Source organism: Antennarius striatus, chromosome 1 (genome assembly GCF_040054535.1).
Source record: "Antennarius striatus isolate MH-2024 chromosome 1, ASM4005453v1, whole genome shotgun sequence".
NCBI lineage: Eukaryota > Metazoa > Chordata > Actinopteri > Lophiiformes > Antennariidae > Antennarius > Antennarius striatus.
Genome location: NC_090776.1, coordinates 21,087,175 through 21,104,849, shown reverse-complemented (window position 1 = coordinate 21,104,849; position 17,675 = coordinate 21,087,175). Strand labels below are relative to the sequence as shown.

General features: G+C 40.4%; 2 protein-coding genes across 2 annotated transcripts; both read left to right on the top strand.

Moving 5' to 3' along the window:
- Positions 1 to 1,222: 1,222 nt before the first annotated feature.
- On the top strand, positions 1,223 to 9,959 carry got2b (glutamic-oxaloacetic transaminase 2b, mitochondrial). Its single transcript, XM_068318828.1, has 10 exons — positions 1,223 to 1,382; positions 4,727 to 4,883; positions 5,159 to 5,287; positions 5,375 to 5,434; positions 5,522 to 5,683; positions 5,965 to 6,069; positions 6,253 to 6,403; positions 7,385 to 7,550; positions 7,649 to 7,799; positions 8,704 to 9,959. The coding sequence occupies exons 1-10, from the start codon at positions 1,300 to 1,302 to the stop codon at positions 8,824 to 8,826; spliced, it is 1,287 nt and encodes a 428-aa protein (XP_068174929.1). The 5' UTR covers positions 1,223 to 1,299; the 3' UTR covers positions 8,827 to 9,959.
- A 1,191-nt stretch (positions 9,960 to 11,150) lies between these two features.
- Positions 11,151 to 17,130, top strand: slc38a7 (solute carrier family 38 member 7). Its single transcript, XM_068313124.1, has 13 exons — positions 11,151 to 11,214; positions 11,986 to 12,061; positions 12,132 to 12,398; positions 12,968 to 13,021; positions 13,481 to 13,625; positions 14,109 to 14,253; positions 14,329 to 14,427; positions 14,618 to 14,675; positions 14,790 to 14,904; positions 15,011 to 15,158; positions 15,616 to 15,815; positions 15,908 to 15,962; positions 16,163 to 17,130. Exons 3-13 carry the CDS (start codon positions 12,144 to 12,146, stop codon positions 16,263 to 16,265), a joined length of 1,377 nt encoding a protein of 458 aa, XP_068169225.1. The 5' UTR covers positions 11,151 to 11,214; positions 11,986 to 12,061; positions 12,132 to 12,143; the 3' UTR covers positions 16,266 to 17,130.
- Positions 17,131 to 17,675: the final 545 nt, after the last annotated feature.

Here is a 17,675-nt window from a genome sequence, read left to right as displayed (position 1 = left end):
GGAACTGTGGTATTGTATGAGGAAGTCTGGAGTGGCAGAGAAGTATGTTAGAACGGTGCAGGACATGTATGAGGACTGTAAGACAGTGGTGAGGTGTGCTGTAGGTGTGACAGAGGAGTTCAAGGTGGAGGTGGGACTGCATCAGGGATCAGCTCTGAGCCCCTTCTTGTTCGCTATGGTGATGGACAGGCTGACAGACGAGGTTAGACAGGAATCTCCATGGACTATGATGTTTGCAGATGACATTGTGATCTGCAGCGAGAGCAGGGAACAGGTGGAGGAGAAGCTTGAGAGGTGGAGGTTTGTCCTGGAAAGGAGAGGAATGAAGGTTAGCCGCAGTAAGACAGAGTACATGTGTGTGAATGAGAGGGACCCAAGTGGAAGAGTGAGGTTACAGGGAGAAGAGATCAAGAAGGTGGAGGATTTTAAGTACTTAGGCTCAACAGTCCAGAGCAATGGAGAGTGTGGAAAAGAGGTGAAGAAGCGTGTACAGGCAGGATGGAACGGGTGGAAGAAAGTGTCAGGTGTGATGTGTGATAGAAGAGTTTCAGCTAAAATGAAAGGAAAGGTGTACAAAACTGTGGTTAGATCAGCGATGTTGTTTGGTCTAGAGACAGTGTCACTGAGGAAAAGACAGGAGACAGAGCTGGAGGTAGCAGAGATGAAGATGCTGAGGTTCTCTCTGGGAGTGACCAGGAAGGATAGGATCAGGAATGAGTACAACAGAGGGACAGCACATGTCAGAGGTTTTGGAGATAAAGTCAGAGAGGCCAGACTGAGATGGTTTGGACATGTCCAGAGGAGAGATAGTGAATATATTGGTAGAAGGATGCTGAGTTTTGAACTGCCAGGCAGGAGGCCTAGAGGAAGACCAAAGAGGAGGTTTATGGATGTAGAGAAAGAGGACATGAAGGTAGTTGGTGTGAGAGAAGAGGATGCAGAAGACAGGGTTAGATGGAGGACACCGATTCACTGTGGCGACCCCTGAAGGGAAAAGCCCAAAGGAAAAGAATCTGTAATCTGTTTTGGGTTTTTTTTCTTAAACTCATTGAGATGTTATGTTGACGTGTAGAAATCGTGATGGATCCTAACTGTGTACAGAAGGTGTGATTTTGTTTTTATCTTAATATCTGTGTTGATATTGTCAGAAGGTTTCTTTATAAATAAAGCACAGAACAAAAAAAAAAAAGAACACGCGTCTGGTTCTGACGTCATCACGTACACCGCGCGTCCCGCCGTCTCCTCATCTGCCCTTCACATCCGTCCACATCCTACCAGGCTCTGCACCCGGTCGCAACGATGGCCCTGCTCAAATCGAACAAGTTGATCAGCTGTCTGGGGAACATGTCCCCCTCCCTGGGATGCCTGTCCAGCCGCAACAGGTCAGAATCAATACAAGCTCGTTGCTATCAGTCAAACTTCCGTTTATCCTGTTACACAACGACCGGAGGAAGTAGCTGGTGCCTCGCATTAACGTTGTCTTCACGGCTGTCCTGCTAGCCGGACCGCTACGTCACCTCAGCAGCTTTTACAAACCATCACAGTTATGGAAAAACTAGTTCGCCACCACCTTAGAACAACTAGCTAGCTGGCTAAACACACAGGGGTCAAATGGTTGGAATAGGCCTCGATGTCGTGTGCGAAGTTAGTTCCCGTTATTAGCGCACAGCTAATGTTCAGTATTTGGGGTTGTTTGATAGTTAGCACAGGTGCGTGACTTTTGCCGCTGCCTGTTAATTTCATTTATTTTTTTATTTATAGTATAAGAGTAGTTGGTACTGCTGTCCGTGAAGCGGACAGCAGTACCAATAACGTTACTGAAGTTCATTTTAATTTGTGTTTAAAACAACCTGCTGTCTTGAATGGCTGCCTCTTTAGTTTCTTTAGCCTCGTTTCTGTGAAGTATTAAAACCTCTTTCTATCGCCGAACCCCTAATGTTTGAGCTAAGGGACTTGCCGTAGTTGATGTCATGCCTGCTGATTGGCTATCGAGTTCCGCCTCTGATTGCTGATTGGTGTATTTTTTCCGGCGAAGAAGAGACAGACTCGGATGTCCTTATAGGGTCTACGTGGAGGACAAATTCCTTTACATCTTCTTAATAGCGTTTTAATGTCTTCAATAAAACTATATTTTGTAATTTGGACAGTTTCCCGTGTGTGTCATCTTTGTTCAGTCTCGCTTTCTCGACTGGTTGAAGTCTGTTTCTTTTTGCTCTGCAGCGCCGTCAGACTGTCGCGCTGTACTCGTTTCTGTATCGTGTTCAAACCCATTGTTCTGCTTTCAATAATAACTAACGTACAGTATCCAGTCAGTTTTTTAAACGATGGATACTTTTATCAACATTGCTGATGAAAAAACAGCCTTTCTGTTTCTTCCCTGTAGCGTGCCCTAAAGGTCTTTGGTCTATTGATCGCTGTTTAATGATCACTGGGATGTTATATAAAGACTGAAGCTCACCTGTTCAAATGCTTCTATGTAAGTGCAGACAGCAGCCAAAATATCAAAACATGAATGTTAAATTAACTTGACATGTAAAATTGTACATGTCAACATAGGAAAATCAACGTGACCTCGTTTATTAGACATATTTCAATTTTTTTTGGCTCACATTCACATGATACACATGAGTGAGTGAGTTTGAAAAATATACCATCCAGCTCTCTTTTTCAATGCTAATATGCTAAAAAAAATTTCCCCATTCTTAGTCATTATCAAAGTTTGAACAGCATTTACTTGGGATGAACAATCAGATTTTTTAAAATCAATCTGTGTTGACAATTGATGACTATAATGCACCGACGGAAATAGCCGACGGAAATAGCCGAAGTGACCCGAACGCTCCCGATCATTAAATATGTACTCAGGTCATGACCTCCTCTCATCCAATGATAAACAAAGATTCTATGTTTACAAGCAAAACCCGCGAATTGGTGTACGACAACGCGAGGACGATTGATCGAAAGAAATTAAGAATCCAGTGTTTTATAGTAGAGTTTGTGTTAAAATTCTAATTGAACAACAAATCGTGAATGCTGAGACGGGGTAGGAGTGGTAACAGACTGATCAGGAGGTAAATGAAAGATATTATCAAAACTTTGTTGTAGTCTTAGACATTTGTTCCCTATGACCGGCAGTAATAACCAGCGATGCATGTAAATGTGTATTCACCTCGCTTGATATTTTTCATGCCTTTTTAAATTGAAATGAAAAATCGTATCGAATTTTAAAAAAACTAAACTAAACTATGGCATACCAACGGTGTTGTCTAAGTCAAAGTTAAAATGTCTTCTAGTCCAAGTAACACTTACAAGTAAACATTGAGTAATATTTTGTATGACTGTATCTTCACATAGTGAATGGAAGTTTTCAATTGTTGAATCTCACATTCATATCTGCATAAAGTAGGACAGAAATAAAGATAGTTAAGCTTGAACTGTTGACTTTAGTGTACTTTTGTAGGTAAACTGAACAGAAGATTTTGCCCTCAGAATGCAGGAAAACAACCCCATTCTCTAAAAAATTCCCCAGGGGACGCCACCCGAATCCCCCCACACCCCCTCACGATGAGGGTTGGTCGTCCGCGCACTGCGCCGCTGTCTTGGACACAGAATGTGTTTTTTTGTGGCTTGCTCAATTCTTTTACAATGAGCCACAGTGGCTTCGTCATACTAGCTCCTGGTGCAAGCCCAGACAATGTATGTAACTTACGATCACAGATAATAAATCTTCAAATGTAGGAAAGACAGTTACTTATTTGTAAAAGTGATTTTCATGATTTTCATTTAGTGTTTTAGTTCATTTATTGTTTTAATTTATGGCAGTACCGAGTAAGTGTTGCTTTGATAGCTGCCCCTTCTTATATCATCACAACAACAGGTTTTATTTATACAAGTTTTAACCAGTGCACAATACTTGGTTAACAGACAATAAACATGTTTATAAGTGAACTGGTATTCCTCTTTAATATGACAGTCTTTCCAACACTTATTGGAGGACATTGATGCCTGTTGCCTTTTATAACATGTTCAATCCTAAATTTAGCTACAAAGTGTAGAGAATATATAATGATGAGGAAACCTGAGCCTGTCTTGCAGGCAGCAGCGCTGTTTAGTTTTCTTCACTAACAAGCAGATCAGGGACAGATTATATCAAGGTCATCCTTGAATCCGAAGCAACTGAACGTCTGTTTAGGGTTTAAAGACGTTTCACCTTCATCCAAGAGGCTTCTTCCGTTCTCACTGACTGGTCTGGTTTGAGATATTTAAACTCTTCTGAGGTCACTGAGATTATTTTTCTGATACTATTCCTGTCGCTGCTGCTATATTGTGTTATTATGGTAGGAAAAAGTTTGGCGTGAACAAAGGAGTGATTGTTCGGGTCCTGGACCTTCTCTATAAATTTTGTTTTTCCTAACTTAAGCAAATGTGCTTCATGTGTCTTTCCATTAACCTGGTGTCTTTAGTTTCTCCATTACTGTGGTATCCTGTGGTCACATGAAGAGTTGATCTTGAGCATTAGGTACACTGCATGTTGAGCGTGGCTAGTAAATCCATCAAATTAGTGTGACCAGTGTTACACAAGGCCATGAGAACTCAACAGCTGCTACATTACATAAGCTTCTTCTGATGCACGACGTTTGAACTTAAAGTTCTAATTTTAAGTGGAGCACATGCTTTAACACTTGTCCTTCCGTACTACTGTTAAACTGGTTTGGTGTTTCTGCAGCTCATGGTGGGGTGGAGTGCAGATGGGTCCCCCCGATCCCATATTGGGGGTGACCGAGGCCTTCAAGAGGGATACCAACCCCAAGAAGATGAACCTGGGAGTCGGAGCCTACAGGGATGACAACGGCAAGCCTTTTGTGCTCAGCTGTGTCCGCAAGGTATAACCGTCACCGACTGGGAAGTTATTCTTTACATCAGGTAGCAAAGCCTGCTAAAGGGATTTTGGTGCGTTAAACTTTCAACAAATACTGGAGTTAAAAGGTTGTTGGTCCATTCTTGCATTATTGTCCTTAGCATAGCTTTTGTAGCCCTTTGGAGCAAAAACACATGTTAATATTACATAGAATATCTGCTTCGTCACCTTTAGAAAGTGTGTGTTTTGTTTTATGTCTAACAATGTATGATTAATTGTGATGTTGCGCCGTCTTCCCAGGCAGAGGCGATTATCGCAGCCAAACAGCTGGATAAGGAATACCTGGCTATTGGTGGTTTGGGGGAATTTTCAAAAGCCTGCGCCCAACTGGCTCTTGGTCCTGAAAATGACGTCTTGAAGAGTGGCAGGGTAAGTTTGATTGAGCCACCTCCTCAGGATTGTATAATATTTGATTCTGTTCCGACAGTTTGGTACAGCGGTTCTTTTCTCCCACAGAGCATCACTGTCCAGACCATCTCAGGAACTGGGTCTCTGCGCATTGGAGCCAACTTTTTGGTGAGTTTCTCTTTGTTTATGATTACTTTGAACAAGTATCCATTTTCTTCGGGCTGGTTATCTCACCAGATCTTTCATTTACTCCAGTCTCGTTTCCATGGAGGCTCACGTGATGTATACCTCCCCAAACCATCCTGGGGAAATCACACACCTATCTTCAGAGACGCTGGAATGAAGCTCAACGCATACAGATACTACGACCAGTCCACATGTGGCTTTGATATCAAAGGAGCGCTTGAGGACATCGCTGTAAGTCAGGAAAAACTGGGTAACGTGGGGTATTCTGAGTGACGTGTGTGAATATAAAGAATAATAGTTTAAAATGCTAGATTCTGATAATCAGCCGTATATTTCCTTCTTTTCGGAAGATATTTTGATCAATCACGGGCTGGTAAGGTTTCAGGATTGTGTTGCCATTCAGTTCTCGTGTAAAAAGTAATTATTAGTATAATAATTATCTGGTGAGAATCTGTAGTATTTACTGTATGTCGTTGTAGGCCTACTAATCAGTACCTTGATTTATGTCTTAGAATATCCCAGAGAAAAGTGTGATCTTGCTGCATGCTTGTGCACACAATCCCACTGGTGTGGACCCCAGGCCTGAGCAGTGGAAGGAGATTTCTGAAGTGGTGAAGGTTAGTACACATCATCTCAGGAACTGCAATCTTAACATTTTAGAAAATATAAGTACATGTTGTGTCTACTCTCAAGGTGAGTAAAAACCACAGCGAATGAACACAACATGTGCTTTATCTTGCAGTTAGCGTTCTGAACTTTGTATCTATCGTGTCCTCCCCCTTTTCTTGTGCCCCTCATAGAAAAGGAACTTGCTGGTTTTCTTCGATATGGCCTATCAGGGCTTCGCCAGCGGAGACATCGACCGTGACGCCTGGGCTGTTCGCTACTTCCTGGAGCAGGGCCACAACATCCTACTGTCCCAGTCGTTTGCTAAGAACATGGGTCTCTATGGTCAGTCACACATCACAACGTCTGTGGTAGTTTACAAAAATGTCAAACCACAGAATGTGCAAAATTATATTATTAACAGTAAATATTCTCTATTGTGCACTATCTGAAACCTGTTATTAAGTCATGGATTCCAAGAAGACTGACTGCATGTCTGAAAGCGACTCACTGATAGGCTCAACTGATCATGTTGTGCCGCCACCGAGTGGTTAAAAACTAGAAGTGCCACATGACTTATTCAGGCAAGCTTTCAAAATATCAAAGTAATGAAAAGAACTATATTGTTTAGTGGGTAATTTTATTTGTCTTGTTTGTTTGTTTGTTTGTTCTCTTATATGATGTCAACTCATTAACCTTTTTCTATTATGCACCCGAATCCTAACATAAAATATTCCAAATTATACTTTAGTTGTTACAAATTCACAATTGAATACAAAAAATGTAGTAAATTCATGGTCTTTATCTGGAGCTGTGATGTGACGTTTCTCACACAACTTTTTCGGAGCAAATCACGCCTGTTCAAAAATGGACTGTTGTGCCTAAACATAAACACAACGGTGTAATGAGGGGTCAGTCTTATTCCTCTCTGAGCTCCCTGTGGAGATAGTAAAAAATCTGAAGAAGGAGAACATGGCAGAGTTACGTATTTGATCTACAACCATTAAATTTGGAAGGTTTCAGGTTGTCTCACGGTGGAGGACAAGATCAACTGGAAAGTTAAAAGATTATTTTGGTCATGTTTTTCTGTAGTTCAGAAAGTTGTTGCTGGCTGTAAAATGAGGACATCACACTTGACACAACATTGCTGTTACACCTTATTCCTCTTTAGCTTGCAAAACAATTCACACACGTCTTTACGCCAACATTATTTCCATTAGTAAAGGTGCCGTCACACAATCTCAGTATACTAAGGGCTACAGGTACGAGTGTGTCAGACACTGATTTACCGTGTTTAACATTCAGTGTATGTGTTGATATTCACAGGTGAGCGTGTGGGAGGCTTCACTGTGGTTTGTAATGATGCAGATGAGGCAAAGAGGGTTGAGTCTCAGCTTAAGATCCTCATCAGGCCCATTTACTCCAACCCACCGATGAATGGTGCCAGAATTGCTGCAACCATTCTCAACAACCCAGATCTGCGCACACTGTGGTATGTGGTTATGATGATAAAACAAATAATTGTACTGTTTGGATTTCGGTTCAATGCTCCATCTGTCTTACGCTCTTTTAACTCTTAATGTATCCCAGGCTGGAGGAGGTCCATGGGATGGCGAACCGCATCATTAAGATGAGAGAGCAGCTGGTAGCTGGTCTGAAAAAGGAGGGTTCCACCCACAACTGGCAGCACGTCATCGACCAGATTGGGATGTTCTGCTTCACTGGCCTTAAACCTGAACAGGTACTGACACCAGCACTGTGGATTTTTTAATAGTTACGGTAAACAATGAGAGAAGAATTGAGGGGTTCATGATATTGACCAATAATTCAAATGTCATCAAATGATGCTGCGCCACAGTGGATACTAGCAGCTGTCATCAGATTGACAGGGTTTAAAGACCCAGGGTTTAAAGTTTGATTATCATTGTTGGACATTTGCTTGTCTATTAACAAAGAAAACCACAAATGGAATATCTTTGCTACCTTGCATTTTCTAGCGAGCAGCTCATGCAACAAAGAAAAGAGACAAACATGGCCGATCTCAATACCTCCAAAGAAAAAGTATATCCATTAGCTTGAGATTAGTGTTGATATAAAAACAAATATTTTATTTTCAAGGACAGATAATCATTTTGAAAGAAATGTGATTGAGAAATGTCACTAAAAGATGGAACATGTCGGACCAGTTCACCTGTCGTCACTGACATTGTCCCTCTGTCAGATGATTGTACATAAACACACACACACACACACACACCCTCTTCGTAAATATGAGTAAATAGCAACTTGCCAACTTTGTCATTATTGATGCAGAGACATGGTGGATGAAAATAAATGTTTTCAGAAGAATTTTGTCAATTTAGGGGATTAACACTACATTTTTTTCACATGTAATTTGTAATACAGTTTGCAGCTGTTCAGATAGTGACCTCGATGAGTTACGATCATGTTTTTTTGGGTAGCAGCAGTATTTCAGTGGATTTGGATAATTTATAGGTGCTGCAACAAATCTGGTAGAAAACAACTTTGTAAACTTTAAATAGCTATCAGTATCTAACAATACTTCTGTCTGTATGTAACTATATTTCTCCAAAATCATTGAACTAAACTTTTATAAGTTGTGTATTCATTTATGTTCCGTGCAGGTTGAGCGTGTTACTAAGGAGTTTTCAGTGTACATGACCAAGGATGGCAGAATTTCCATGGCGGGTGTGTCCTCTGGGAACGTCGACTACCTTGCGCACGCGATCCATGCAGTCACCAAGTAGAGAGCAGATCCTCCTGGAGGAACCACGACATTAAAACACCAGAGTGACGAGGAGGTCAACTATTCTGTTACCCTGAGTCCAATCTTTCTAAAAAGAGGTTTATAATTGTTTAGACATTTTCTTGATTTGATTTCTTGATGAGTTCAACTTGGACCGGTCGCTGCTGTTTTACTGTTTAGTTTCTGGTTAACCTTTGTCAGCGTTTCACTGAACTGACTACCCTCCCAAATTTTGAAAAACCATTCTCCCCCTGCCCCCCACTACTGAAAAATCATTGTATATTTATTATGTTGAATCAAGTGTTGGCTGTGAATTAGTGTCCTCCCAAAAATGTGCTGTTTATCTGCTGGACTCACTCAATATCAAGCATCCAACAACGAACAATGGGCTAATGTTAGAATGCTTCCTGTTTGACTAGTTTTGCGAGATGAGTGTGCTACATGTGATCGTTTGTCAAAGATGTATGTTCTTATATTTGTCTTTATTGTAATGATTGAGTTGTAGCACTTTATAAGTTGGAGAGCAGTGTTTGACGGTCAAAATTATACACTGGTCCTCATGTAATTTCTCAAGCAGGCTGATCTAAGTATGCTCAACCGAACTAAACAGTCATCCCATAATATAATTACCTAGTGTGCCCCTATTGTCAGTAATCTATAGTATTTGTGAATTATGAAAGGTTTCAGTATAATTTAGTGGCAGAGCAGCAGTTAGACTGTTTCAACCCAGATACAAACAAGCCAAAAATATCTCAAATATGATAAACTTGATGAATACTTTGAATTAATCTTTCCTCACGTCCCTCTTACACCTGAGTTCCTTTCTATAGTATTCTTTGTATTTCACATGAAAGAGTCACTGTTGTTAGTCAGGATGAATATTCTGCCTTTATAGAGGTACAACACTTGACAGTTTGTGAAGAAATCTGCTTCTCATTCACTTAGACATGGTTCAGTGTGAATGTGTTCGGTATGAAGAATGTGGCGCACATGGCATTTCGAATGTGGGGTTTGACCCAGCTCAACTTATTTAACCTCTGGCACGTTGCCTCCACATTTTGCAGTCTGTCATGAAAAAAACAGTAGTCATTGGTCAAGTACATTGCTGAACAAACAATAAATGGTTATAAAGTACGTGTGTTGGAATGAGTTTCTTGCTCTCGTAATTGAATCAGAGGATCTGAATTTTAATTTACCCAATTTAACATGCTTCTATGATTTACACCTATGTCATAGTTTAATTCATAATTACAGTGAGTTGGCATGCGTACCATCCATGTGTTTGTAGACCATCACTCTATCCTAATGTAGGTCCAAGTGTATATATTCCAGTGCCAGTACTGTATAAACAAGTTTCTGCCATCAATCGTTGGCTTTCAGCAACCAAAGCAGGTAACTTCACTCGGTATCAGCAGAACTTGTTTTCTCTAATATCAATTTATTTTCTGCTTCAGTGTATAAATAAAGTTATTTAGAATCAGAATGTGAAAAGCTCTGAACCGCTGGAAAATAGCCTACCTGTAATATACGTTTACGTATATTTGACTGCTTTAACACTTTTCCTGATATTTTGCATTACAATAAACTCATTCCTTTGTCATTATTCCTAATTTAAATTAATCCACTGCCAGGTATACAAGTCTCTTCAGACTCTAAGGTGAGATTTAAAGGGACACATAATAAATGCTTTCCTCACGTGCTTCAAAAAAAATGAGGAAATCACGTGTCTGCCTTTCCACGTGCCTGCCTCACGCTCCTCTTGTTTAACAATGTAAGTCAGACCTTCAGTTAAAAGTATTAGACTTGAAAATCTCAAGTCTCATCTCTAAACCATTCATAATTGAATAATTATAAACTGTGCAAAGAACAGTTGCTTGGGGATAATTGACAAGAACATTACATAATTTTGTAACAATTTGTAACTACTACAAATATTTAGTGTTTTTAACACTTTTTTTGTTCTGTGAACCACTAATTAACTTTGTATATATCAATGTGTCATTATAAAAATTGCCTGAACACAGGTGTTTGCCCTATTTACATTTATGAATACTGTACAATTTTTTGTATAAAACTTTGCCAAAACAATGAAAAGTTTCACAAAAAATTAAAAAAAATTTTTTTTCGTTTTATAAAAAAGAGCAAAACACATTTTCCCATTTCCGAAGAGAAGTTCCTATAGAAACCATTGATAAATGCCTGCTGATGAAACGTAGGCGCCTTGTAATCGTAATGAACTACGGTACCCACAATTCCACGCGAGAACCCGACCCAGAATTGTAGTCACGTGACGCGGTGTCAGCTGCGGCTCTGCTTTGTCAAAACAGGGGCAGGCGGGCACCTCAGTCAGTCAGTCGTTGCCTCTGGTGGACGTAGTGTAGCTCAGAAGGTACGGTTTTCAGCTTTTGTCCTTTTCTGTTCTGCTTTTTATCTTTATTTAGATAAATTACGAAAATTATACTTTTACGTTTGGTGTGTGGGGAAAATAATTACACTTCGACTTTAGCCACAGGCGTGACATTTGCTCATTAGCAGCTGTAGGACGCCGCCGACTAACAAATATGTTTTAGTAACGGGAGGTTTTTCTGCTTAAATCAGTTCACATGGAGTCGTGTTGAGTTCAAACAGCTGATGACGCGTCTGTGTGTGATTAGCCAGCTGTAGTAGTTCATCTGCTGTCTCACCAGTGATCCATATTTTCCTTATCGACTAACATGACGGCGTCTTTGTAAATGAACATACTATTAAATATAGTGACAGAACAGATCAGGTCAGTCTTTAAAAATAATGTTTTCACATTTAAGTTTTATGGCCTTGTGTGAAAGGTTCAGCCTTCTGTGTCTAACACCTGATATTTCTATCAGCCTGTTTTAATGGTGGAACACCTTCCTGCTGACCCCTTGGGGTTAAATGGGGTCACAATCAAGGAACTCTCATTCAAATTCTAAACTCCTACAGATAATAGGGGCTAAATCAAAAGCTTACTGCTGCCCAACAAACGATAGAAATGAGAATGAGCTGTTAGAAAGTCTTATTCTTTGACCTATTGGTTTTATTCTCCTTGAAACTGGTTTATTTGCTAGTATAATGTGTGTGTCATGAATATTTTTAACTTTCCAGTGTAAGTATCTCTGAATCCACACACACTCTTTCATTCCAGGTCACACTGACACCAGTGATTACTGATCATTTCTGCCACCTGAGTGCTGTGGAATTGAGGACATAAACTAGCACAGGTAACCGTGTGATTTTCTCATCAACCTTCCCTCCGTTGGGAAGGTTCTGATGTGTTTTTATCCTTGACAGGTGAGTTGACACATGGCAATTAACGCTGACATCGAGAGCTGGAATGGAATTGGGAGTAATGACTCTGGAGAGAGGGCATGGCTGCTGCAAAGTCCCAGTGTGGATTCTGACAGGCGTTTTGAGGCCGATGGGCAGCGGAGCAGAGGAGTGTCGTCTCTGGGAGCCGTCTTCATCGTGGTCAACGCGGCGCTGGGAGCGGGTCTACTTAATTTCCCAGCGGCTTTTAATGTGGCAGGAGGCGTCATTGCAGGAGTGACTCTTCAAATGGTGAGGAGCCTCTTAAAATGCAACCCCCCCCCCAGCTACATCCAGTGCCTAGACCCACTGGAAAGGAATAAGTTAGGCTACAGCTCATAGTTCTATTACAGTATTTTCTGCACTATAAGGCGCACTGGACTATAAAATGTACATTCAATGAATGGTCCATTTTAAAACTGTTTTCATATATAAATCGCACTGGATTATGAGGTGCACAGTCGGTTTTTGAGAAAATTAAAGGCTTTTAGGTGTGTCTTATAGTGCGAAAAATACTGTAATGTATGGAATGGAAAACTTGTTGCTGAATGCTACATGCTAATCTGGAAAACTCAAATTGAAATTACTCATGAATTCCAGCAATAAAATCTCTGAGAAGATAAGCGAGCGGGTTGTTTGCATTGGATAAAAACGCGAAGATAAAATGATCATTTTTTCAATATCTAAGACTAAACCTGACACAAACAGATGATCGGGCTTCATCTCCTGACAGTTTATTGTTCTGGTTTCTTCTCCCCAACATCACACAGCTGATAGATGTTATTATCAGGAACCATCATGCCGTGTTTCCTCTGTTTCAGATCATGCTGATCTTTATAATCAGCGGGTTGGTGATCCTGGGCTACTGCTCCCAGGTTTGTGATGCCTTTTTTTTTGTATTAGTATTTAGTTTGTTTTTATGTTGATTTTTCCCACTTTTTACTGCAGCCATGAAAATATACCTACATTTCTTTTGCATGAGTATATTTTGTTCAATTGACGTGAAATATAAGTGAAGCAGCCTTTCAACATAACACAGTTCTGGCTTCTATTCCTGATCCAGAGTGAAAAAAACAGCTTCATTTGGGATGATTAAAAATTTTGAAGCATATGGCATCTTTAAATTTTTCTTGGTAACATCTTGCACTTCATTAACCACCTGCTTACGACACCGTTGGCTCGGCAGCACCATCCCCACACGCTTACACTCATTCAAATGGATGACGACATCTCAACAGTTTTAGCTGACATGCTGGTGTCTTTCATTGATCATCTTTTATCAGACATCTGTCTGCGATCAGTTCAGTGTTCACTTCCCCATCTGGTCTTTTTAGGTCAGTAATGAAAGCACCTATCAGGAGGTAGTCCGAGCCACCTGTGGGAAAGTTACAGGAGTCATCTGTGAAATATGCATCGCTGTCTACACCTTTGGGACTTGTATTGCTTTCTTCATTGTGATTGGAGACCAGTTGGAACGCTGTGAGTATATTTATTACCCACCAGCCGCCCTGTTTGTTTCAATTGGACCATTTTCTGTACGTTTAAGTTTTTTACTTGTCATTATTTCTCTTTCTATCTTCTTTGACTTTATTTTTGTCAAATTTTAGTGATCAGGTGTACCTTAAACTAAACTAGTCTTCATAAAAAGGTTGTCATTATCGATGAGGGCACAGAGCTTTAAAGAGGATGCCCTTCAGCTCTTTCAGCCAATAAAAGTGTCTGTCATGTGACCCAGTCAGACACTTCCACATTTGTAGATGCTTACTAGGCAGAAATCCTCCTCCTGCAGTTCCTATTGTGAACTCCCACCTCCTTTTTTTCCTTTTCTTTAAATAAGTGAGCAAGTATTTGTAACTTGCTGAATGTATGAAAATAAGAATGTAAGAAACATTTGCACTCTCTAAAAGACGAAAGTACTTCCTGTCTGTGCTTTTTTCAGTTTTTAATTGCTATTTATTTCAGTGACAGCTGCAGTGGCTCACGACCCCAACGGTGGCGTCGGCAGCCACTGGTACACCGACCGCAAATTCACTATCGTTCTTACTGGGGTCTTATTTATCCTCCCGCTGTCCATCCCCAAAGAGATAGGCTTCCAGAAGTACGCCAGGTGAGAACACTCTTTTTATTGTCACTGAGCAGCGTCCTGACAGGATCATCATCTCTGAGGTGTTCTTCATTGCAGCACGCTGAGTGTGATGGGGACCTGGTATGTCACACTCGTGGTCATTATCAAATACATCTGGCCGGATAAAGAGATTATTCCAGGCGACATTCCCACCAGGTGAGCTCAGCGGCACACTTTCATGACTCGGCCCTTTTTTTAAAAAAAATAGTTTTTTATAGAGAATCTTCCAGAATTCTTTCGTTTCGAACCATGTCAGCATCAACCAGCCACTCATTCAAGCAGAAACATCCTTTCTTCCTCGTCATCCTGCTTTGCTTGAGTTGCTAAATCGCTGTGTTCATTACAGTGCTGCTTCCTGGACTGCAGTTTTCAATGCAATGCCCACCATATGCTTTGGTTTCCAGGTATCTCTTCATTTGGTATCATTTGAGATGATAAAACCGTCTTTCTTGGGAACATTTAATTATTACTGAACCCCTTTTTGTCTTGCGTTCTTCCTCTCGATCACCCCTCTGCAGTGCCACGTCAGCTGCGTTCCAGTGTTTGACAGCATGAGCAGGAAAGACATCAGACCGTGGGGACTTGTGGTCACTCTCAGTATGATCATCTGCCTCTTCGTTTACATGGGAACAGGTATGTGTTTTTTCCTGGTGACGCGTGTCTCCTTTTGCGTGCTGCTCCTCCACGTGAGATGACTTCATTAAATGCTTGGTTTTTTTTTGTGTGTTTTTTTTCCCAGGTGTCTGTGGCTTTCTGACGTTCGGGTCCAGTGTCAGTCAGGATGTGTTGGTGTCGTACTCCCCGAATGATATTGCTGTCGCCATCGCAAGAGCTTTCATTGTCATCTGTGTGGTCACCTCCTACCCCATTCTTCACTTCTGTGGCAGGTAAACGACTGGTGTCCCTGGTTCCTTGCTGTTCTGTGACTCTGGAATGATTGTATTTAAATATTTTGCTGTTGCGGATGCATGAGTTTCTTTCCTGCGGTGGACTGATCAGTCTGTAGTAGACGTTTTTATTTTCTCTTACGAGAGTTGGAAACTTTTTTTTTTTGTATTATTCAGCGTGGACAGTATTTTCCGCTCTAAGGCGCACTGTCGGGTTTTGAGAAATTAAATGCTTTTAAGTCTAGATTTCCCATCTAAACAAATCTTGTCAGTTTCTAGTGTTTGCTAATCACTGGTGTTTCACATCCCAGGATGTTCTTGGAACCTGTTTTCAGGTTCTAAGAACCTGAAAACAGGTTCAGCAGAAATGAATGCTTTTGAGTACCTTTTTACTTGTACAGTGCTTTTAATGCATCGTTTTGTCATTGCACTCATCATCAACTGTCTGCCCCTTCAGGGCAGTTGTAGAAGGACTGTGGCTGCGTCTCCAAGGCGAGCAGGTGGAGGTGTGTGTCCGGCGTGAGAGGAGGAGGAGGGTCCTGCAAACACTGGTGTGGTTCACGGTCACTCTTGTCCTCGCCCTTTTCATCCCGGATATCGGTCGGGTGATCTCACTGATCGGAGGATTGGCGGCTTGTTTTATCTTTGTTTTCCCAGGTGACGTTTCCCTATTTCTTTATATAAATCAAATAAATCTGAAATTTTGCAAACTTTTTTTTTTTCCACCCACAAAATTTCTCTTTTGACAGGTTTGTGTTTGATGCAAGTCAAGCTGTCAGAGACGGACGACGACCGATCAGCAAGGTGAGATGCTGTTTGTTCTTGGGATATTTCTGTGAAGGTTTTCTAAATAATAAATTAAAACAACCTTCAAATCTGAATTCTTGTATTGCTTGGAGTTTCTTTGCTACCAAATGAAAATGAAGTGTTAAAAATAGAGCATAATCACACATTTACGTTAACATTTCCATGACAAGAATTTTCCTGCACCTCGATTGTTACAGCTGGCATGGATTACTGATAGTTGGCGCCGCTATGGTTACGATCGGAGCCTTCATCTTCGGCCTGACCACAACCAATTCCATCTATCAAGACATCGTCAACTGAAGGAGCTTTCGCATCAAGGGAGGGCAGTTTCCTCGTCTTTTGAGTACAGAGGGGGTCGGTGCTTCATCCTTCATGAACTATTGGATGGAAAACCGTCTCATGGCACTCACTGAAACAAATCAAGAGCTTTTTGGCTTTTCTCCCTGCTGCCAGTTGAGTTCCAGCTCCTCAGCTTTTGACTCAGTCAGGTAGTAGATAACAGACCTCATGCCAAGTGACTTTAGACATTATTTTTTTTAAAGTTTTGTATGAAAATTTTATTGCATGTTTTATGGTTACGATTTAAACTAAAATGTTTTTGATGATGAAGCTATTCCTGACCCTGTGCGAGCGACGCATTCCTGTTCTGTTTACAAAGCGCTGAGGGAATTTGTATAGAATGGTCTTATAATCAAATTGATTTTAATGGTGAAAATTGTACCAATTTGTATATTCGAACTTGCACACGATAGTAAATATTTCCTTTTTGAAAATGACATGCCGGGGTTCCCAGGTGTAGTCCTGGTTAAGTTGCTGCTGCTGTCTGCATTGAGTTCATTGAATCTGATGGTTTACATTATGGAGTAACTGCAGGGGCTTGACAGTTCACCTCTTATTGATCTGTTCATTTCCAGTGAGTTCCTCTAAATACGTGTGTGGGGTGGGAAGTGAGGTTTACTAATATTTTGGTAAACATTCTAAAATATATTAAGGAAATCCCTTTTTTTTTTAAAGTCTCATTACTTAGAATTAAATCCTGGACTGATTTTTTTTGTCAGAAAGTGCTGTATTGATTGTAAAAATTTGGGTTTGAACCATTTACTATGTCTATATAAATGTGCAAATTTTATTTAATTGAAAGTGTAATAAATAAAATATTAAATGACTGACAGGCGTAGCAGTTTTTGAAGGAAACACATTTACTTTCAGTTTATGGAAAGCCAAACTAATTCTTCTCTAGTGTGAGTGTCTTTATCGGAGTACGTACATTGAGGGAGTTTATATTCAAAATGTTCCGGTAACAGCTAAGAGATGATGGTGGAACTCCCAAGGAAGATTTTATTTGTTTGAAAGAGTGCAGGTGACATTTTTTAAATTTGTTAAAATCACAAACCAAAAAATAATTCTTTTTTTGAGCTTATCCAACAGTAATTGTTTTGAACACAAATCTGAGACTATTTGGTCGTATTGCAAAAACACTTGGTTGCATCTTGTGAAATGACTTAAACGGAACAGGAAAGTAAGAAATCTAATCAAGCTCTGGTGCATGTAAGGATTGTGGGTATGTTGTAAATATTTGAACTACAACCATATTCCCATTAATCTTATTTCAGTGATGATTTAATATTTAAAATGTAGAACAATAAAATGACTCTTTATATCCAGGGCCAAATGTGACATCCCTGGATTACTTCTTTTTGTCCAACCAAC